This window comes from Eupeodes corollae, chromosome 2 (genome assembly GCF_945859685.1).
Source record: "Eupeodes corollae chromosome 2, idEupCoro1.1, whole genome shotgun sequence".
NCBI lineage: Eukaryota > Metazoa > Arthropoda > Insecta > Diptera > Syrphidae > Eupeodes > Eupeodes corollae.
Genome location: NC_079148.1, coordinates 5708800 through 5733433, shown reverse-complemented (window position 1 = coordinate 5733433; position 24634 = coordinate 5708800). Strand labels below are relative to the sequence as shown.

The 24634-nt window shown below is 33.8% G+C and overlaps 1 protein-coding gene across 1 annotated transcript in view; it reads right to left on the bottom strand.

Annotated features, from left to right (window-relative positions):
* The window catches only part of LOC129945414 (uncharacterized), a 127555-nt gene that overhangs the window by 80861 nt on the left and 22060 nt on the right, over window positions 1–24634 (bottom strand). The window contains exon 2 of the mRNA XM_056055153.1: window positions 10736–10783. Coding sequence (XP_055911128.1) covers window positions 10736–10783 — 48 coding nt within the window. The remainder of the gene's footprint in view (window positions 1–10735; window positions 10784–24634) is intronic.

The window sequence follows — 24634 nt, the reverse complement described above, 5'->3', positions numbered from 1 at the left end:
ATTTGGGGGATGGGGATGGATCCTGATGGGACACCCTTGCGTTTCACCATTTTCGTGCTAATGTTTGTCTATAGGTATTTGGCATAAAGTCTAAGGAAGGGGGGTTGGATTTGTGTGCAATATATATGACCCAACATAAATATGGTGCTTACGTACACCAAGTGCAAGGATTCATACCTCTATACCTATTTTCCTTTTTCCTTGTTTTTCTTCTTGTGTCTCTATAATTACGTATCCTTTCTCTTGTTGTTGTTGTTCTTTAATTCTTTTAACTCGACCTTTTTGTTGTTGTTGTTGTTTAGTTGTTATTTTTGCAGTTGGATGTGGTTTGTTATTCCATAGTGATGGGGGCGGGGAGAAGAAAATTTCTTCCTTTACCCTCTCTCACACACAAGGACTCGATGTGTATCCACTTCACGTCATTTGACGTAAAACATACACATAACATGACCTGTACGAAATGCAATTAATCATTTGAGTATTTATTAAGGACTATAGCAGAGAGTTGAGTGGGCGGTAAGTTTATGAAGAAGAAGTTAGAAGGTACAGGGTGATACCCTACACAATACAGTATATAAACTCTGTTGGCGATATTAAAGACGAAAAATAGGGTGGTTGTTTATTAATAGTCACCACGCCTTTTCAAAGTTTTATTTGGACCCTTTTTTTGTGTGAGGTCTTCGTTCTTTTTTCCATCTTAAGATAGGTTGGGCAGGGTGGTTAAGGAGAAACATTGTATGTAGCTTTATTCAATGGATATTATTTTTGCTTGGGTTATTTGAGAGGTTGGAGATTTTATTTATGTTGTTTGTTGAAATATTTGTCAGCTCATAGCTAATATAGATAAACGACCAACAACTAATAAGCTTATACTTATTTATATGAATCGATCCTGATGTATGTTTATTCAATGACACTTTATTGTTTGCAACAATGGGACAGATTTCTGACTTCTTTAAGTTGCTTATGAAGATGAAAGGCAGGGGTTTGATTCAGTAAGGGATATCTACTACAATGGAAATAAATTCAATAATTTTTAATAACTTATGTTATTGGGAATTGGAAAATAAATAAGAAAAGATGTGATTTAGGGTTAAAAATTTTTAAGAAATAACAACTTAAAGCATCCTTTTGACCTTATTGATTTTTCAAAAACCTCGATCCGAATTTTCAAATGGACAATTTTTACATTTTTGGACGTTTCAAGCTTCCTAGAATCTAAGTAGATAGTTTTTATAAAAATGTTCAGAAACCATATCTCAAAAAGCAGCACAGATATTAATTTCAATCAATTTGTGTTACAGTTAATAATAAAAACATATGCAGGAAGTAGTAGAATTTTTAACGGCTATTTTGCCACCTGTTAAGTGATTTGGTTTAGAATTTCAAGAATTGAAGCTGCAGAATCAGTAAGCAAAGCGTAGATTTGGTAATGGATAGTTCTTTAAAAATGACCCTATAGAGCTATGATTACTTACTTTTTCGTTCAGGAGCTGTAGCTTTAACAAGACGTCACTTTGACATAAAAAAATAAGAACGCGGTCTCAAACTAAAAAATGTGTTCTTTTTGAAGCAACAAAGTTTAAAAAAGTACATTTTTGTAATTCGGCTTTGAAACCTATACATTTTATTCTTCTATTATAAACAAGTTAATCATTTGAATGTTTCAATACACTTTTGAAACAGCTCAATTAAACGTGACATGTATAAGTGGTATCACATGACATCTTCTGTATACAAAACTTTGATTGTTGGACGAAAAATACATTTTTCAATTTGGCTAATTGGTCGGCTTTTGGAAGATGCTCAAGAAACGTGAAATGAAGACGATACAAAATTTGGGTTGCATTATGCAAGAAAATGCTCAATTTTTAAGTCCAGGAAAAAAAGGAACAGACAACGTGAAATAATTGTTTCGTTCTCGGAACGATACTTTGCAAACATCGAAATCTGATTTAAACAATTTGTTTTTCAATACATTTTTAGATAAGCAAGTTGTTGTGAAGTGTCCTTACATTATTCCAATTAGTCTTTTTTTAGAATCATTCTTTTCAATACCTACTATATTCAATTCTCCTTGATTGCTTCTCAAACAAACTTGAAATAATATTTACAGTTCTTAAAAGATTTCTGCTTTTTTATAACTATTTTTATACAAAAACATATAAGTCATAAAAGTGGCAACCCTAACTTTATACATACACTTCGTGTCACACGATATTCCTTAAACCCTTTGGTTTTTTGGTAAAACCCAAATGTGGAATGAATGAGGTAAGTTTATACTGCAGCAAAGATTTTTGGATTAAGTTGTTGATTACAAGTTTTATGATGGTTTTACCCGAAAATGGTCATAAAAAGTCAAAGAACAGGGACAAGATCTAAATAACAAAAAATCAAATTGTTTAGGTAAATTTTGATTTTATTGAATGGATTAAAATAATTTTTAGTAATGTGTGCTTTCTTCTGATTTACTTAAGTATGTGTACGGTGTATGGTTTCATAGAGTTCTGTCAGATAATTGATCGAAATTTGGGCCTAGGCTTGGCTTCAATAATCTCTTGGGTTTTTTGGTATTGCTACACAGCCTCCTTTGCTTTGCCGTTCTTCGAGATTGATTTCTGCTCTTCTTAAATCATGAAAGTAGCAGCTTAATTCATCTGTTTTTTCTAAATAAATTTTGTTTCATCAGAAAAGAGGACGGGGGACGAGGCAACTCTCTCTATCGACCCCTTTTTCTGAAATTCCTTCGTGGCCTTTTCCATACCTCTCTGGGTCCTTCAGGTAGTTGTATACAACATTTGAATTTTTTTAATTTGTCTGGTTATAAAACGGAAGGTTTTGCTGAAATCCCAGTAAGGTTGAATTAAGGCTATTTCCTCCTTGGTTAGACCCTTACCTTTACCCATACTTCTTGATTCTATCAAATAAATACTCGTACTATTGTCTCAAACATTCAGAGTATTCTTTTATTTGATTTAAAACACCCTAATAGGTAAATTTAGATTTTGTCTTCATTCATGCGACACAAAAAACAGGTACTTTTTATGACCTTCTTCGGAAAAACTGTCAAAAAACTTCTATTTATTAGCTTAATCCAAAATTTTCGTTTTCAATATGCACTTAATATAAATTAAATAACTCATTGATTCCAATTTTTTCCAAAAAAAACCTTAGGGTTTAACAAATGTAGGCAAATGAAAAAAGAAAAAAGCTTGTGCCTTTTCTTGTGACACAAAGTGTACATATGTATATATTTCTTGAATAACAAAAACTTTTATAAATTTTTCGAAGAAACAAACAAGTTACAGATTTTTGAGTTACAGAACTTTTGATCCCTTATTTCAGTGAAACTACGTATCACACAGCTCCTGCCTTAATTGATTTTTTGAAGGAAACGTTTTGTAACCGCATAGTTTCGGGTTCGACCTCCAAAATCTCCTCACCTAACTTTAATAACAAACAGTTTTTAACAACAAATTTAGGAAAAATGTTATATCAAATTCGTTTAGCGTACCAAATATCTTCACAAAAAAATAAATTGTGGTGTTCCTCAAGGTTCTGCTTCTTGTCTTTTACTTTTTAAGTGCATCTTATTGTGTTTTAAATTATGACTTACTATGATTTTAGAGTGAGTTAAGTTTAAAAGTACATTCTATTTCATGCAAAGAATAAAAATCCAAATAAAATGTTACAAAACTCTTATGATGTTCATTGGTAGTTTTTTTTAGAAGTGTGTACATATTTTGTTAGTAAATTATTTTAGGAAATTTTAGCCCTGACAAATCGAAAGTTTTTTTAATTTTTCAAACTTTATGTTTTGTTTATACTTTACTGGAAATTCCAGCTATACAGTACATAATTTAAGAAACAGTACATTTATTAATTTTTAAATCCCAAAAGTACACGTGGTGTGATGGTAAATGCGTTAGACTGTCATGCTAGAGGTCTTGAGTACGGCCTATTGTCAAGAGTTAACAAATCTCCAACAGTATCTCTTTTTCATGAAATGTGCTTTCATAAATAAACTGTTCAAATTCGGCATAAAACTGTAGGTCCCCTCCATTTCTGAAATTGCTGGCACACAGACATTCTTGAGAATTGTAAGTCACACGTACAGAGATTATTTCTTTAGCCGAACTACGCGAATGTGGAATGCTTTACCTGACTCAATATTTCCTACTACTAGACCCTTGTTCTCAACGGGCTGTCATGTTATACTTTTTCAATTTTTTTCACTAAGTTTATGTTTGTTTCATTATTGACATTTTTTACATTTTTGAGACTTGTTGCTGTGAATTTGAAAAATTTTAAAAAAATCTTAAAAACAGCCTTGACTTTAACATGTTTTTATTTTTTTGTTCTGCATGTCTTGAGTTATAGATATTTTTTTTAATCTATATAAAAATAAGGTACAACTATATACCTACCTTTAAATTCTTGAAATTGAAATAAATAATTTATATGGAACAACCAAAAACAACCATCACACAGTAATCACACTTTATGAGTTCTCGCTCATAAACTATTCCGTCTATAGAATTAATTCATTTTGAAAAATTCATAAGAATTTCTTTATGTGCTTGCAATTTTATTGAATTAAATTTCGCGCTAAAAATTAATAAAAACAAATTTATTTCCTTTAATCACCGCCATTGCCATACAACATCAAGCCCGTTGCTGCAACCTTTAAAACCAATAAATAGTCACGCGGCGTGTAAACCCACTTGCGCTGCGCGGTGGTGCAATTGAATTACCGAAGAAGCCATATACGAAGTAAGAGGCTTCCAATGGCTATCTCTATACCTTCTTTAACAAAAAAAAGGTTCACTTCGTAATATTTATGAAGACAACATTACACATGGTGCAACCCTGCGGCAACCCAATCATTCTTCGCCATCAAATATTCACTTTGAGCTTTAATTTTTTCTGATAGTATTTTGCAAGGCGAAGTATGAAAGGGGGGATTTTGTATGGGGTAAGCAAGAGGCAGGTAGGTAGGTACCCATCACCACAAATGATGAAAAAATAAGTAACACGAACGAAAAAAAAGTCATATAAACCACTAACAGTGAACCGCAATTTAATTCCATAAAACTCCAACAAAAATATCAATTCGGAACGCGCTACATTCACCGCTGCTGCCGCGTCCATCGCTCGTAAAGTCGTATCGACCAGAGAAATAGTGGACCTGGACACGTCTCTTTGAACGACTCGTTGGATATTCTCTTTTTTGCACCAGGAACGAATCAATTACAGCATCCAATATATAGGAACCTGCCACAAGGTAAAAACAAAAATCGACCATGGCCAAACATACGCATACGTTCTTCTTACGTCACCCTTCGGTCCACGCTCTCACGTGAGCCAACATCCAGGACGTGAAATGTGGACCCCGGAATCGAACGGTTGAACGGATGGATGGATTTCGATTTTCGATTCGCGCAAAAAAGAGCTCAAAGACAAAAGACAAACGATTCGGTAAACAGGCGTTTCAAAAACTTCTTTTTTATTTCGTTTTTGTATATCCCCTGGTTTATTTTTTGAGATCCTCTCTCTAAGGTTCAGTCTTCCGATGCTGATGGATAAATTCCTTTAAAAAATAAAAAATAAAAATCCTCCCTCGTGTGGCGTAATGAAGAATTCCCTTCAAACGTTTCGTTTTTTAGTTTTTGCTTCAGTGTAACACAATTTTTTGTTTGTTTGTCATGACGAGGGATATTGTGTCATCGTTTTCGAATACCTTTGATTACCATCACAGAAATTCGGTCAAAAAACCAAACCAAATAAATCCGCAGCTTACCTGCCATAATTTTTTTCATTCCCAAAAAAAAAAAAAAAAACGAATTGATTAAACTCATGAAAAAATTCGATCAATATAGTTTTTATATCAGAACGACTTTCAGATACAAACATATAATGTATGTATGTACATAAAAACTTTCAGTTTATAATAATGTAAGTATATTAATTTAAAAACGCAATCAACAATCTTTATGACATAAAAATCAAAGTAATTAACACGATTTATTGGAGTCATTTTCATCAGTGAGCGCTGCGGCGCTCTGAGTTGCATGATGTAAATTACACTTGACAGGCGATTAAAAAATAAGCCTTTTTTAATATTCGGCTTAGATTGATCGACGGCACGGTGGCGGAGCGGGGGGAGAGCGGGTGCATCAATGAGCTTTAAACTTCGGTTTTATTAAACTCGCATATATTTCCAAGATAAAGTAGTGTAAATGCAACCTGAGGATTTGAGCTTCAATACGATTGTGCTGCAAAATCTGGGCGATGACACTGATCCTTTATTGAAATGAGTAATGTGAGAATTGAAAAATATGTATTTTTTAAATGAATGGAAGATAAAATAATGATTCCAAATCTTTATTTATTATATGAAACATATTTCCTCAAGGATTCTTTTTTATTTTCGAAATCTTTTGAATTGAAATCGTATTTTTATCAAGAATTGTACAAATGAAAATTTGTATGCATTTTTAATTGCATAAATTATTGGAACATTTTTCAATTCTGAACAAAAATAATTAATATTTATAATTTCTTGGAAACGTTTTTGTTTAATAAAAAATTAATCATTTGCATAAATATTCAATTTAAAATTTAATGATATTTTTAAATGAGAAGAATCTCAACGCTGAATAAGTGAAAAATTCATTTAACATTTAATTTTAATAAAAACACAACAATTTGTTGCAAAACTCAAAATAAAAGCATTCAATTATAAAATGTGTACTGTTATTTTTTAATATTACTTTTAAAGAATTTTATTTCCCATACATTTTTTGATATGAGTGAATTTATATTTGATGGATTTTTTCTTGCGACCTATAGGAACTATGTATCTATGCATAACATTACGACGTTTAAGAAATAACTCCCTACAAAAAATATAAAAAAAACACAAAATCGAGTTGTATGGAATTTAGTTCATATTTTTAATTTCTTTCACGATGAAAAAGCTCCCTAAGTTTAACTAAATTTGGGAAATGAAATAAGACAATTTTCAGGAGTTGGTCTTTTTTCTCTCTAACAAGATGAAAAAAGGCGAATAAGCAGTGAAGTATCTTTTTACTCTTCATAATTTCAGAAAGTAGTTAGCTTACAGCAAGCTTCAAAGTACTATCAGAGGCTCATCATAAGTTAGTTGTTAGTAAGATAATAATACAATTAAAGCCTAACACACGCACAAAATATAAAACAGTTTTTGCTGTGATATACAAAAGTCAAATACGCTAGTAAAAGTTATCTTCTGGAATTTGAAAGGGTTGAGTAGTTCATGTCGTCAGCAAAAATGAGAAGTTCACTTGAGCGTAGACGTGACGATACATCGTTAATAGACAGGATTAACAGAAAATGGCAAAGATGGCATTACTGGGGAACACCAGTTTGAGTTTCAGAATAACAATTTCTAAATTTTACCTCATAGGATGGTTTTCAAGGTATGATTTAATCCAAGCTAAGAAAAATGGTGGAAAACTAAGAGCTTTAAGTTTAAATAAAATAATTCCGTGGCTAAGTTGGTCAAAAGCTTTACAAAAGTCAGTGTATGCATAGCCAACTACATAACCTTGTTCTAAAGCTTTAGAATGTTTGAGAATGTGGGGAGATTAGTAACGGTTGATCTTTTTTTCACAAAACCATGTTGCTGTCCGCAAATGAGATTGTTACTTAAAAATGCTACTCTTTCACAAACAGCTTGTTCAAACACTTTAGGAATTCAAGAAATCTTTGCAATGGCCTTCTAGTTGCTTAGAAATGACTTCTTCCATGTACTGGGAAATTTGCTTGTTTTTAGAGAAAGAAATAGAACGTAAGGGGTTCAACTAAGTCATTACTACACTTTTTTAGTACTATCGGGGGAACACCATATCGGGACCGGTTGAGCAGTCATCATTCAACGCAGCTAAAAGATCACGGACAATACTCTGTAGTACAGTTAGTTTGCGAAAAGGAGTGAAGATTATGAAAATATACGTTATCAACTTCTTGACAAATTATTAACAAATGACTATTAACAAATGACCCAGGGAAATTTGTTGCAAAAGCGTTACAGATATCAACAGTTTTATCCAACGAAAGGTTCTTGTAAGTGAAGTTAACTGGAAAGCCATCTGATTTTTTTTTTACAAGTTTCCAACATTTATTAGGATTCTCTTTCAAAGAGGTGCCTATATCAGTAACATAACAAGCTTATACAAAATTAGAAAGAGACTTAAATTCATTAAAGAATTCAACATAAACAGAGAAGTTGATTGGACAAAGAGTCTTGAGATAAGTTTTTCATGCCTTACTTTTTGTGTTACTAAGTAAAAGCAATTCTTTCGTGTACCCAAGGGTGGTTAAAGTTAGTATTTCTTAATTTCTTAAAAGGTAGATTTTTTTTCTAAACAATTATTACGGATCTTATAAAAAACTAAAACTGCTTCGTCAATATAAGAAAATGCTAAATTATCAGCAATTCCAGAAATGGTTAAATCTTCAGACAGCAACTGGAAATTAGCTCTTCTGAAGTCAGTAAGATTATTACTAAAAGAAATGTCTAAGGTGGGTGATATTTATCAATTTAAGTAATTCTTGATCAAGATTCTAGAACAAGAGTACTAATAGCGTCAAAAAAAAATACTAAATAGAGAATTCGATTTGTTGAGTTTATAATACAGCTTGTTTGCTGTAAGTCAGCAAGAAGGATTTTATCGAGAAAAGATAGTTCCAATTGTGAAGAAGAGAGAGAGGCTTCAAGGCAAGATTCGTCTTTCGATGTAATCCAGTCAATGTGTGGTAAATTCAAATCACCTAGAGGTATCTATGGTAAAATAATAATGGCCTTGATTCTAAAAATAATTTGGCGAGTTACATTTACAACTTTTGAAAATTAGAGTTAATCGCCGTTTGAAAAGTCCAATAAGCCCAAATTTTAAAAGAAATGAAGTGGTTAGGCAATCTTTAAAGTGCGGGACTTATTTTAATTCTTTATGGAGACTTTAAATTATTAATTTTTGGGGACATATTTTATGCCATTTTGTGTATTTCTTTCATTTTGGAGTTGGGGGATTTATTTCAAAATTCAAAAAAGCTCTAATTTGGATGGTTACATAAATTTGTTTGGAATTAAATGTTATACAGTTATTTTACGGAGCAGGCAGAGATGTAAATTATTGTGGACCCGACGATTTTTTGCGTTTGTCTGCACAGTAGCATCCATCGGATCGATTGAGTTCAAACTTATAAATTAAGATTTTAAAAAGACTCATGTTAGAATTTTTTTAATATTTTTTTTTTTAAGTACAAAAATAAACAAAGTTCACCATAAAAATATTTTTGGACAAAAACGAAAATGCGACTTTCATCAAAAACTTACTGGTATGAAATTTTTGAAATTTTCTCTAGATTTTTCAATTTAAGATTAGTACCCGTGGCATGATGGTTAGGGCGTTGGACTGCAATGGCACAGGTTTTGGGTTTGATTCCTGCATATGCCATCTTAAGTTTTTTCCACTGGTACTGCCTCTTGCGAGAAATTGACAAATTTCCCAGGAGTATTTTTTCTCATGAAAAAGTGGCTTTAAACTGTAGGTCCCCTAAATCCCTGACATAAAGTAATCGCACACAGTGTTAAGTCACTAGGCCTTAGTTTTCAACGGACTATTGCGCCACCCAATTTAATTTAATTTTTCATTTTTCAATTTTAGAAGTATATTTCCAAAATGGTGTCATATAGAACCGTTATTTCGTTTTAAAATTTTCTCAGGAGCCTTTTTGAATATTTTGTAATTGAAAAATCTCCTTAAGTGTTTTAATAATATTGGAAGATACAAATATTCTGCTATTTTTACTTCAACAAATATTTTTTTCTTTAAAAAAAAAGAAAAATTAAATAAATTTATACACAAATATTCTAAAACAAAATTGGAAAATTTATTATATACAAAATAAATTTGCAAAACAATTGCATAACGATTTTCGAAAAATAAATGGTAAATTAAGTTTTTGTTTGATAAATTAAATGGTAGCACATTTTTAAGATAAACTTTTTTAAATTCACTTGAACTAAATTTATATCAGATATAAAATGGTATGAACTCAAAAAACTCAAACACTTTTAACTTATGAAGAATTACAAGTGAAATTATCTGAAAAATAATAACAATAATGTTCTTGAAAATTTCTGTAATTTTTCGAAAAATACAGCTTTTTTACATACAATGAAAAGCTTAAATTACCTACAAAAATTGTTAGATATTGAATTTTGACTCAACTACAGAACAGAATTATGATATTGAATTTAAACAAATTGTATTTATGATAGCATTAAGAAATATAATTGATAGTTTTCATTACTAAAAATGTTTACTTAATTTTTATTAAAAAAAGTGGTCCAAACTTAAGCATTTTTAAAACTTAAACATAAATTATTGATTGCATACTTTTCGAACTTCCTTAAATAACAATTTGGCGTATCGCAAAAAACAGTATAATTATTTAGTGTCAGTTAGTTTTTCAAAATTCTTTATCTTCAATTAAGAAATATTCGAGTTATTTTAGCAACTATGGAAAACTTAACTTTAACGTTACGAAATTTTCACAAAAGTTGAACAAAATTGTAATTTTCAAAAATTCTTGTTCAAAAAACTAATTTAAAAGTTGAACAAATCTTACAAAAGTAATTGAATTGACTATAGAAATAAATTGAGTAAAAATTGACATTGAAACTTACCGCTGAGCATTCTGCATGTAAAACACAAAGGGATTCCCGTGTTGCATACTGAAAGAAAAAATTAATAAACAAATTATTAAATTTTATTTAAAACATTTTTGGTCATATAAATATTTTCATTTTGAAGTGACCTAAGTTTTATGAGACAGAATTTCAATATTTAAAAAAAAAATAAACATACAATTTACATCACGATCCTAAAATAAATAAAAAATATTTTTAAATAAACACATTTTTATTAAACTGAAGTGTTTGTTGGTTTGTTTGTTTGCTTGTTTGAACAGGATTATCTCAGGAACTACTAGTCCGATTTGAAAAATTGTTTCAGTTTAAGAAAATCCAATTATTGAAAAAGGCTGTATGCTTTTTAATATCATGCACTTATACGAGAGGCGGACCAACAAAGAATGTTTCAAGTCGGTGATTTTTTTTCGAAAGCTTTTACTGCTTTTATATTGTACAAACGAATTTTTTCCTTCAATAGTTTTTTAAAAAAACATTTGATTATCTTTTCAAATCCGTTTACTATGCCTTACCTTTTTCTATATACTTATTAAATTATTTTTAAAATAAAGCGAAGATGTACAAACGCTGGCGCAGCTTGATGTTTACATACCAACCTAATAAGAAGCTATTTCATAATAAACACAGAAGTAAACTATTTGATTTAAAGCTTAAATATCAAATATTTTTCTTCAAATCATTCATACGAAAAAAAAAACTAAAAATCACATCAAGATTATATTTCTCAACTCACTTAAAAAACCAACAAAAAAATGTTCAAAAATACAGAAATCAATAAATACCACAAGTTTTTCTTAAATCAATTTGCTAAATCACTAATTTTTTGTTTAACTTTATGAGCTTAAAAATCGATGTCCTTTAAAGTCAACATTTCGTATCCAACTCTCCCCACTTTAAACTTTTCTTCCTCACATACCAACTACTCAACTGCTAACCAAGCAAAGAAACCCACTTAAAAAGTAGGTAGACATTTATACTTAATTTGCTTTCCTAAACACAAATCCTGTTACTCTCTTTCTCCTCACTTCTGTAAGGAAAAATACAAAAAATCAACCCCCTATTTATGCTGTCGATATACACTTTAAATTGCGCTAAAAACCACTTATATTATCCTTACAATCCCATCATACATAAATATACATTGTCATATCGATAGATATGTATAGACACATACAGCTAAGTCTTTTCAACAACGTGTTGTAGATACTTTCGCCCACACAATTGAAAGCAATTTTCTCGCCCCAGTTACATGAACTTACAACACACACGACATTTTGTGTCCTTAAAATAAAAAAAAAATAAGAAGAAGTAAAAAAATCAAAAAAGAAAAACCTTGATCCAATGACTAGGACTAAACCGCCCTTCGGGAATCAATCAGCAACTCAAATTAAATGTGAAAGAAATTGCGAATCGAATTCCTGGTGGTGACGAGTACTTCACATCGTCAACATTACAAAACAAAAAAAGAACGAACTTTATACACAAGTACATAGGAAAAAGGACTAAGAGTGAGGAACTACCACCATCACTTTTTTCCATGTTGGGTCTTGAGTCTGGTAATACGAGATCTTTTATACAATAAAGCCCACCACCATTATAAGAGGAAGGAAGCAAAGCAAGAGCAGGAGCAGGAGCATAAGCAAGAAAAATAAAAAAAAAAACAAAAACAAAATGGCAACAAAAACCAAAAGCAATCGAGAAATAAAATCGAATTCAATTCCCAGAGGAGTCCTCAACCTCATCCTCATCCTTATTCTCATCCTAATCCTTATAGCCACGGCAACGACAACACAAATAACAACAACAACAAAAAAGACTTTGACGATGACGACTTGGACGGCTATATGTGTACGATTTTGTCGTGCTGGTTCGTTGTGTATTAAATTTCTAAAGTCCTACCCCAAAGTCAATCAATTGTTGTTCCCTTTGCCCTGACCTCCCATCACAATCCTCATCGTCATCATCATCATCATCATCGTCAGCATTAATATAGAACAAGTCGTTTTGTTCATTCGTTTCCGTCTTCGTCTTCCTGCAGCTTCGACTGCTCCTCCTGGTGCTCTTAGTGCTCCTGGGCTGTGATCCATCTATAAATCAATCAATCACACAATTAAAAGAGCTCCAATGGCACATTTAGTGTCCATTTGCGAATGCCACCAAAAAGCAGAATGTCCAAAATTGTTAGATTACATATCTCCGGCTGGTTTGGATTTGGGATGGGGCTTGGTTTTTGTACATAATAATGCCGCCACCCGAAAACAAAAGCGGAACACCATCAAATCTCTCAAGAGACTACAAATCCACTTCACTATCATCATTGGAAGTCCAACCGACCAACGACGCGACGACGACCGACGACGTAGTAAAACAAAAAAGAATAAAAATGACCAAAAGGAATCGTTTGACCACGATTTACATACCCGAAGCGGAATCGAGATAAATTCGCCGCCAAATGTACAATAAGAACCAAAATTTGAAAATTGAGTCTAAAAGGTTGAAATCGAAGTCGGAGTCGGAGCCGAACCTCGAACTTGAATCGAAGTTGAAGCCAGCCAAAATGATTTCAAATTAGAAGAAATCCGACTTGAAAGAGTTATGGTTCCATTGAAATGAGTGCCAAAGTGGACACAATGGGATGTGTCCCGTAGGACGCGCAGTTGTTTTCATTCTTTCTTACTATTCCTCCAGCGGTGTGTTGATGGTGTTGTTGTTCTTCTTCTTCTTAGTGCTACAAGATTCTTGGTATTTGCATTCAAACTTTTTTGTAATGCAGTGCTCAACAAAACAAAGGAGCCACAAATCTGTCCAAGAGCGAGTTATCCCAAAAAGTGAATCTTCTGCTTGTTCTCGCTGTGTGCACTGCCTCCAATCTGATCTTCACGTCGTCGTCGGTCGTCGTTTGCATTACATTCTATGCGTACGCACCATGGAAAGCAAAAGCGGGATGCACGCTCCAATTGCTCTGATTCTGGATCTTGGGGGATAATATTTATTATATTTTTAGATCCGGAGAATGTGTTATTGGTTAAGCATACAGCGGACCGGCGACGACGACGGTGGAGCAGACTTAGAGCGGGAACTGCTTTGGAATTGGAAGGGGAATTTATGCACATCGCAGCCAAAAGACAGAAAACGTTTGGAAATAATCTGTACCTATGTATCTATGGGGTTAACGTATGCGACATCGAGCTTTGATCGAAAGAAAAATGGGACAGTATTTTTTTGTACTTATACATATTTCGGGCTCCGACGACGACACGGTACCCAAACAGCAGGCGACACACCGTTCCTAAAAATTGTGTTCCAAAGGAGTTGTTGTTAAGATTTATGCAGATCTTATCTAGTTGATGGTTGATGGGGATTAGGTGAACCCGAAATAGCTCACTCGATAGATATACTCTTCTACTCATAGTCTAATTTGAAAGTGAAAAAATATTCTTAATTGGAACTTTAGGGTGGAGTATATAGGAGTTATGGGGTCAATAAAGGGGGAATAAGAAGATTTAACAACAAAAGACTGATAAATTAATTTGGAAAATGTTTTATCTCACTAAAATTTGTTGAAAGCTGACATCAAAAGAACAAAACAAAAAGATCTTAAAGAAATGGATGACTTAATAGCAATCGACTTTAACATGTTCTTATCTATGTTTGGAATGGGGGAAGTATTATGCTCCGGGTGTTCCTAAAGAAGCAAATAGAGCACCCTAAAACTAAAACATTCATTAATTTTTTTTAGAAATAGGACTTTTTTTCTTAAGATTGGAAAAAAACGTTTTTATGGAAGAATATAAAAGAATTATGAACTATTATTAACAAGGGAAGAATTTAAGAAAATTTGTATGTAATAAAAACTTAATTTTTTTATTATTATTCCATTCAAAATAAAAGATAATAATATCCGTGTACATTGAAACGAAATACAAATCGTGACAATCTTCAATGAAATTCATTTCACGGGAAAACCTCGGTATGTGTGTCACCAACCTCCTCTTGTGGAACGATCACATACACGTCTTCAAAAATGCCGCAAGGTGTTTGAGTTTAATCGATGCAAAAAATATTTCACCTCTTCTGATCTGGCTGTTATCTACAAGACTTATATACGTCTAAAACTTGAGTATAACTCACATCTCCGGGCTGGTGCTCCTGCAGCTTACTTAAGCCTCTTGGATAAATATAAATATGATCATAAATTCATTTACTTCGCTTGTACATCGTCGTAAGGTTTCTTGTCTGATCCTTTTTAAAATTATTTTAACGGTTTACGCTCTAGCGGAATAGCCAGCTGCACTCCTCCCTTTAAACAGTTTAACCGTAATACTCGCACTTCTATGAATGCTCATCATTAAAGCCCTCGGCCGTAATGTCAAATACAGGGATACATTACTTAGCCGTACTACGCGAATGTGGAATGCCTTACCATATTCCATATCATACCATATTCCTAATCATTGCAATATTCAGGAATTCAAAAGTAAAAAAGTAGGATAAAAGTAAAAAAAAAAATCATATACATTTGGGGAACTTATGGCAATCGCCTCAAATCGCGCGAGACGGTCCAAAATAAGTCATTTCACAGGAAATTTTTTTGAAGTGAAAACCTCATATAACAAAAATCTACAGAGAAGGATAAAAAACAAAAACTTCTTGACTTAAATTGAAACAACTTGTGATTAGAGCTTTTACTAAACGAAGAATAAATTTCACGGGAAAAAATTATATTAAAAAAAATTAATTGCGTAAAATTTACGCAAAAATGAGTATTTTCATGGGATGAGCGTCTAATGAACGAAAAAAGAGTTTCAAACAAGTTAAATGAAAACTAAAACTGAGAAAATCAACTGGAAGAAACTTTTCATGGGAAATCTAAAAAATTGCGAAACATTGCGATAGTCTATTCATAAAGAAGAACGAGAACTTTTTTCATATAGAAAACAAATGAAGCCATAAAGTTTTGGGAATGAGACAGAACACTGGAAATGTGTTGGAAAATAAATTTCACGTGAAAATCTTGCAAAAGATAAACAAAGTAAAAAATTGGATTTGTACCTAAATTGAAAAATAAAACGATGAAGTTACGAGTAATATGAAATAAACTGAGATAAATTTTGTTTCGAAAAGAATCGAAATATGATATTTCAAGGGATAATTAAAATAAGTGCATTTATCTGAAAACGTGAAAAGTACTTTGTCTTTCTTAGGTTCTTAATGAAGAAAAAAGGAAATAAAGAATCCATCAACATTGCGACGTTTTTTAAGAGGCATACAACTTTGAAGTGGAATGAAACAAAGATGATCCTAAGTTGACAAGAAATGTATATATGATTTTAAGCATATAACCGCCACGGTCACCTCGGACGTAGTCTAATGTTGCTTATTGACGTATTCATTCAACAAAAAGTAAACTTAATTGTTTAACAAAATTTGCGTGATACGTATTTCTTACAGAAACATAATTTTTAAATAAATTTGAACAACTTGTACACGTTGTCCAAGCGTAATAAAAATATAGTTCTGTATATCTAAAAAACACCCGTAATAATATGGATCCCACATCAAACAATAACAAGGAAACAACTCATCGTGAGACTTTAGGAAGCCTTCGTAAGAATCAAAGTTTTATTCGCCGAGCTCATTGAAGAAAAATCGAAAAAAGCCAGGTCTATAGAAAAAGCGAGAATTATGCAAGTTGAGTGCATCTTAGTATTGACTGATCAATGGTATGCTTCGATGTCAAGCTTTTCATGTCTTATAAGATAACCCGGCCTTTTTTACGTAGAGCACGATGCAATCTGACCAATTGTTGGTAAAAGCAGTGGAGACTTATAGTTTCAAAATTGCAGTCTTTGATACGACAAAACCAGTTAGTCCAGGTGTGTCGTATCAAATGCTTTTCAAATACTGATTTCTCTAAACTGAAGCAGAAAAGAGGAGCTTTCTCGATATGCTTTTTTATTATTCAAAGCTTTATTATCATAACCTAAAGAGGAATTGACTTTATGTCATGGCAGTACTGACAATGTGACAGACGTCAAACTCATAAAATTTTCATTTGGCAGCAGTCCAGCATCAACCGTATCTCCAATAGCTGAAGCTCTATTTTTGTCAAATCTGGCGAATTGGAAACTTGCTGTGAACGGGACGGGAAACCGCTGATGTGGACTCACATGACAGAATTGGTTACCAGAGCGTCCATGATTCAGCCGTCTCGGCAAAGGCGTTTAGGTCCTTAAGGCTATCCGAAATGACCAAAAGCACCCAAATTCTCTCTGGCAATCGTTCGGTTGACAGCTGAGGGCGAACTTCGTCAGTCACAGCATTCTCTATGAGCTCCCCTACCTCTCTGAGAAGCTGGGATTGTTTTTTGTTGCCCAGGACCTTTTTGAATCTGTTTCTGACGAGATTCGGGGAAAAGTTGCGAAATAGCTGTTTTTAGCGTTTCATATTTATTTTGTAATGGTGCATTGCTGACAATGTCGATCAGCTGGCGATGTTTAATAGTAGAGATTTCAGCAGCTGGTTGTATTTTTGGGCATCGCTTGTGATTCGGTTACCAGTGAAGTCTGCCTTGGCGATCACAAACCAAATGTCTGGTGGTTCTGGCGCGAATTGATTCAAATGTTAGTATACGGCGTATACGTACTCTTGATGAGCTGGTGTACCAATGTACATTGCTGCTGCAGATTTGAGTGCTGCTTGGACGTTACCAGTTTGATCACCACCAGAAAGTATGTTTGCGTTTGCGAATGAAAAATTAGGGACATCAGAGTCAAGCAAACTCTGATTTTTATCGTCCTCAGTCATAGTTCCCAGTTAAGGGGTGTTTTTGGGAGGTGTTCTGCTTATCATATGAATGTTAATGAAATGCCAAATTTTGAATTTCGATTTGAATGTGCTCGCTGTTACATTTTGGTTTTTGTACACTTTGAATTAAAACTTTGTTGTGTTCTAGACTTTTCAGTATCAGTTTTTGTCCAGTTCAAGGATAAGATGTTAAATGTTGAAATTCGCAAATAGGAGCGCGACTCGTTGTAGTGTCGCCACATTCATACGTGCACTATAGCTATCTATGAGTAAGCACAAGATTTAAGGTTGTATAACTGGTTAAAGGAGCAGAACTTTATCTATGTCATTTCTTTAGTTTAATTTTTCGGGACATTGACCGAAGAAAAAGCTGTAACAGGAATTTAATAAATTGATGACCAATTTTCCAGATTTGCTTGCTCATGTGTTTGACCCGATAATTTTCTTAACATTAAAATATTTTCACCTCAGCACTAAAAATCAAAAACGCAACTTTCTAAAAGACTTATCATATAAGTTCCATGGGAGAGAAGAACAAATTCAAAATCTAAACCCAACCATTATTAGCCGGAAACGCAAACATAATAAAACATTTCCGCTAACATTACTTCGACAACCGCGACGACTTTGCAACAATCGTGCCATTGTCTTAATGTGCGCAGACAACCGCATACCAACCAACAAAAATAACAACAACAACAAAAACAAAACATCTTTACACTGTCCCAAGTTGGAACATCCACATTTTGCGGTAATCAAAGCTCGCAAGAAACTATCATTTTGCGGTAGCTGATCACAAACAAAACTCTAAAAACAAACCCGATAAAACAAAAAGCAACAAACATTCTTAAACCACATAAAACCCACAGTTGGTAAAAGAATATCTGGCGAATAGATACTTTATGAGCCCATTCAAAATATCTATACAAAGCGCAGCCTCCTCGCTTCGCATGCAAAATATATCCGTGGAGCACACATATAACCCACTTGTGTTGTGTGTCCCCAAAGATGGATATCAAATGACCACAATACACGACAATAACTCGTCCGATGTGAGTCCGTCTCAGTCTTTATATACAACGCACCGTAAGATTCTTCCTTCTCCGTTGTCCGTTCCCATTCTCAATCGTCGTCTATACTAAAGCACACCAAGCCGATAGGTTTATGAATCGCGCGCCAAGCGCAATTGTTTACCCAAGAATCCGACCAGCTGGAGGACAATATGGTTGAAGCCGAAGTCGAAGTCAGAGTTGGAGTCATAGTCGTAGTCTGACAGACATCGAAATTGAATGACCAGTGAGAACGTTATAACATAATGAAAATCGTTATATGAGCGAGCGAAAGGAGATGCCGTTACCAGCGACCAACGACGAACGAACCTGAGGAACCATCAAGAGGATCTGATGCTGAGGGAATACTTTATATCACATTCAAAATACTGCCGTAAAGAGGTAATTTATTTATCGCCTACACACTGGACCCCTTGACCCTCCCCACCTCTTCTGACGCTGCCGTAGGTACTCTATCCGATTGTTTGCTATATGGTACCTTTTTGAGAGACTTGACCGTGCACGTGCTTCCGAAGCATCTGGGTGTAAGAATCCCTGGGTAAACTTCGTAAGCACGCAATATTGGTTGGTGACTTTCCTCCTCACATCTCATCAGGAGTAGAGGTATCATTCCCCATTCGAACTGACTCAACCTATAGGTGGGAAACTCAATATCTAGGTATTTATAAACTCGAACTCCAAGCCTAGAGCCTTGAATACTACCTTTACGGTATCCAGCTGAAGTGTTCCCGTGTTCCTCTGTTCTTCCACCGATACGATACGATGCAGTGGTGGTGTGAATGGGCACGCTATGATGGTAACCCAAGACGAGTACGTTACCAATCCTGTATAAGTAATATACAACATGACGAAGAAGAGTAAACTCCCACATGAACAACGTGGAAGACCGATGACGATTACGAACGTCCATGATGACGATGACGATGACTATGACCAACGAGGTTGTGAGGAGGAAAGGAATCAATGAAGAGGAAGCCCAAGGAATTTTCATGCCACACCACCGTTCGTCGGTCGCTCGGTCTTCGTCGTCGGTTAGGGATTACCCTTACTTGTTGGGTCTTTCGTTCGGTCCGTTCTACTTTCACTCGTACGTTGCGCTGCACTGCCATCAGTAGGTTTCATGCATAATTTTTTTCTTTTCGGGTCATTGGCATGCAGTGTTCCCCGCATATATAACCGTCTATAAGTGGCCCGTTCTGCAAGTTTACACAAATAGAGCTTATGTTTTATTTGTTGATCATTACAAGCTAACCTCTGTCCATCCGTTCATTTGTACCTTCAGTCTTTCGTTTGTGGGTGAAGCGGTGAACAGTGGGGTATATCGGTATACGTTTTCCGCTAAATTTGAGAGTGACCAAAATAGAGGGTGTATACGAAGGATTTAGCTTAATTCGTATAGCTAGCTATACGAGTAAGTTTATGTTGCTAAGTCGCATTTGTATAGAAAAACTTTCGTGTCGGTATTTTTGTTTGTTCTTAAAAAAAAAAACCATTTCGAATACAATGTTGGAAAATGTTGTTTTCATTTCTATTTCTGGTGAAATAGTTTAGTTTGCATTGCTGAAGCCTTAAAAGGGACCAAAAGTTAAGTACCATAGTATCACTACTCTCTGCTGCATTTGCTACCTATATTGTATGTCCAATGGATTGGAAGGTTGGTATATATGGTAATTCCTAGAACTCAAAAAAGAGAATAATAATAAGGGCCATAACAAGATATTGTCTGGGTTTCCCCGTACCGACATATATGTACATATCGGAATAAGTTGTATGCATGACAATACAGTTTGTGCTTATGCTATTAGGGACTGTCATAACCATATACTACAAGTTGGAAATATACTATTGTAAGTCTTAAAGCAAGTGATGGTTATATATTTTATTGAAGAAGCTTTAAGGAATTGAAACCTGGACGTTAAATATTCATTAAATTGAGATTCATCAAAGACTAAATTATATTGCATTTTTATGTATTTCAGTTGCCTTAAATATTTCTGTTACTTTAAATCAGAAGTGGGATTGAGCTTCGAAATGAACCAAATAAATATCGCTTACAAAAATTGGCAACTTTGTGTATCATTAATAAATGGAATTCTGGTATTCTAAAAAACTATTGAAATTCCTACAGGGTGTTCCTCAAGTCTATTGTTGGAAACTATTTAAAAAGGTTAATGTAAATGGTAGAGGCTTGAGAAATTTAAATAATAGTATGGGACAGAAATACTGTTGGCATTAATTTTGTACTAGTCCAGTCAATGAACGAAAAAAAATACCTTCACCTGCCGAAAGAGTTATTTTACAAACTAAAACAAGTACAAACAAATTAATATCATTTTTCTTTAGGAAATTTAATAAGCTTTAATATTGTAGAAGATTATTTTTTGATACGACAAATAGTTTTCAAGATAAACCCGCAAAACCGAAAAAACTGTATGTTTCTTTTTACTGCCGCTAGAGTTATTTAAAAAGCTATAAGTAATACGAACAAATTCATGAAAGCTTTTTTTATTAAATTTAATGAGCTTTTTTGATACGGCAAATAGTTTTCGAGATTAAAGTGAAAAACTGAAACAAACTCCATGTTTTCACGTTGGATTCTTGGGGACTTTTTGTTGGGTCATCACCAGACATTCCTTAGTAAGTGTGCCAAATTTCAAAACTGTTGGGTTTTTTTTAAATGAAAACCTTTATTAACTAGACTATACTTTTAAATGTGTTAAGAAGTAGGAAGTTATTCTTATTTGGTCGAACTGTCACATTGAAAATTTTGACATTTCTAGACATTTCAAGGTTCTTTAAAATCTTAATCAGAGGTTTTTAGAGAAATTTCTGTGCGAGCGTACGTAAATCAATTCCCAATACCATTTTTTATCACTTTAATCTCAAAAACCCGCAGAGAATTTGACTTTAAATAAATTTTGTTTTTATGATTACATTAAAGGATGTTGTTATTTATCTTTTAATGTTTTCGACTCTTTTAGAAAAATGAAATTGACAATTTTCTTGCCAAAAAGAAAAACTTAACAAATTTAGAACAAAAGAATTCGTAAAAATTTATTTTCGACTCTTGACTTTGTAAAAAATGTAAGCAATAAACTTTGAACTGGTTTTTCTAAAAAGAGGCTGGTATAACTTCCCAACCTATCCGTGCCAATCCGTCGATTTTTCGAAAACATTTAATAACAATATTTTGTATGAAATACAAACATTTGAAGACAATATCATTCTTTGTTTTCATAACAATTGAGTCGAAACCCATTTCCTATAGGTTTTCCTGTAGGTTTTCGTGTTTCATACAAAAAAAGTTGTCAATTGAATCCTTTTCAAAAATTCTGCTAGCAACAATACTTTGCATAGCTACAGGGTCCGGCAAAAAAAACCTCCCGTATTTTTAGACGTTTATATTTAAAGCTATTTATTGATAAAATAGTATTCCTGGTATAGATAGATAGAAGTTTACGTGCCGTTTTTAGTAATCATAATGGCGTGGCATGGTGAGCATCACGTAGAGGAATATATCCGTAATGGTGGTTGTGTGATTACTACTCAGCGAAAATTTCGCATTCAATTTTAACTTGTACCACATGATCCTGTTCCGGATAGAAAAACAATTCATTCATTTGTTTATCAAACTTTAAAGCAACGGGTTCTGCGCTAAAGAGAAAATCGTCTGGCCGACCTTTAACCGCAACAAAGCCGAATAATGTGGCACGTGTATCCAGCAATCTTCAAGGCGTTCAGCACTTAAACACTTAAGTTACAGTTAATGCAAATCGCTGCTGTCAGATGATCGAGACCTTCCTAGAAACAAACTTAAATCAGTTAACTAGGAAGCGCAAAGAAGTCTGGTACCAACAAGATGGAGCCACAGCATACACTTCACGGCGTTCACTAAACATTTTGAGTTAGATGTTTCCAAGCTATCTTCTTTCCACCAAGGTCCCCCGGTTTATCACCTTGTAATTTTTTTCTTTGAGGACATAGAAAAGCCCAACTCTACACCGTTCGCCCAACATCTTTGGATGCACTTAAGGGGCAATCACTCAGGAAGTGGCAGCCATTACACCACTAATAACTCGACGAGCAATGGAAAACTTCTGGAAAAGGCTTCGTAAATGTTCGTAATAGAGGACAAAGCTCGTAGAAAACCAAGGCCTAGTAATGTCAGGGAATATTAAGGGCACCTTATTTTTATGCCCAATTTGAACGGCTTATTTTTTTATAGTTGGCAGGCACTCAAGTTAGAAGTTTAAACACAGTGCGAGCTTTAGGAAAATAGGGAGGGATAAAAGAGGAGATACCGATGCACATTGGTCTTAAAGCTTAGAATGTTAAAATGATAGGGAAAAACAGAGTTGGTGAAGCATTCCACATTCTCGATGCGCGGTTAAAAAAAGAATATCTATAGTTGACAGTACGTCAGAAACTGATCTCAAGAGTAAAATGATGAGCATTTCTAGAAGTACTAGTATTGCGGTTCAATTGTTTGAGGGGGGAATGCAACTAGCTAATTCGACAGAAAACTGTTTATAAAAATATCGGTTGAACAACGAAAGTCATGAAACATTGCGGCGGTGTTCTAGTAACGTATTTTTTTGGTTATAGTTCTATCACCTATCATTTTCAAAGCTATTTTTTGGATCCTTTCCAAAATACCCAAATGGCCCTTTTGTTTTAGGGCCACCTGGTTAAAAGTTATATTCGAGTTTTGCACGAATGATGGTCAGATAAAAAGGGTTAACAAATTTCTTGCACCGTCGAAGAAATCTTAAGCACCTAGCAACATTTTTGGCAATATCGAATATGTGATCATTCCATAAGAGGTGATCTTTGATATACAAGTGCCGCACTCATGGAAAGCGGCATCACTACTTTTCCTGACAACAATTTCTCTTCAATAAATTGTTAATTTTTCTCAAGAGACCTGTGGAAAAAAAAACTTCAGGTGATACAGGCAATGATTGAAAACTAAATCTTCGTCATGACAGTCCTAAAGAGGTTTATTTATCCCAATTGAGGAAATTTCGTTATTCAAGTAAGGTATGCAAATTTAGGAAAAAGTTATCAAATATTGTAGAGTTAAAAGTTCTTTCAACTTTATTATCCGTTATCCAAAACCATTTATAAAAAATGTTTGACATTTGAATGATGTATCACAAGTCATTTATTGCAAACTTTTTTCATAATTTTTTAAACATTATTTAATTCAACCTTAGCTTTAAGCCCCTCCAGCTAAAGTGCTAAGCTTCAATTTAACTTTTCATTTTTTGTATTAAAGCAACATAACAGAAGCCCCCTATTATTTCCTTTAACCAACAAACTTAATAAACAAAAGAAACATAAGACTCTATACATCTTCGAGCATATAGCTTCACTAACTCTTACCTTCGTCATTTAATCCCCATCACCATCTCAAAAAGATAAAAAAATCTCAACATATTCATTAATCACTTCGAAAATATAGGTAGGTATATAACTTGTCCAATTATTGAACACGAAGGTAATTTCTTCTACCACGTGTTTCACATAATATCCCTTTTCGTTTATCCCTCATATCCCACCTGTGCTGGGTGCAGTGCATACGATGACCTGGTCGCAGGTCAGACAAAGTACCTTCATTCTGCTGCTGATAATATTCGGCTTCATTTAAGGTGTGAAGAATGAAAGTTCAACCTTCGTCTAGAAAAACGAAGACCAACCGGTCCATGGTCCATAGTCCATTTATCATGCCATCGCCTCGTCGTCGTCGTTGGACGCCTTCGAAGGAGAATGCATACAAAGTTTGAAGCAATCTATATTTTCTTTTTCTAGGTTGTTGTTATTATTTTCTAGTTGTTATTTTTTGTTTTGGTTATAATAACTAGGAAATGCTTTTCTCATAGGAAGTCTCTCGGGATGCTACGCATTGCCATGTCATTTTACGACTTCCATCCATCCATCTATCCATCCATCTATCTGGCTATCTATCCGTTCAACTCATCACCATCATCAACATCTC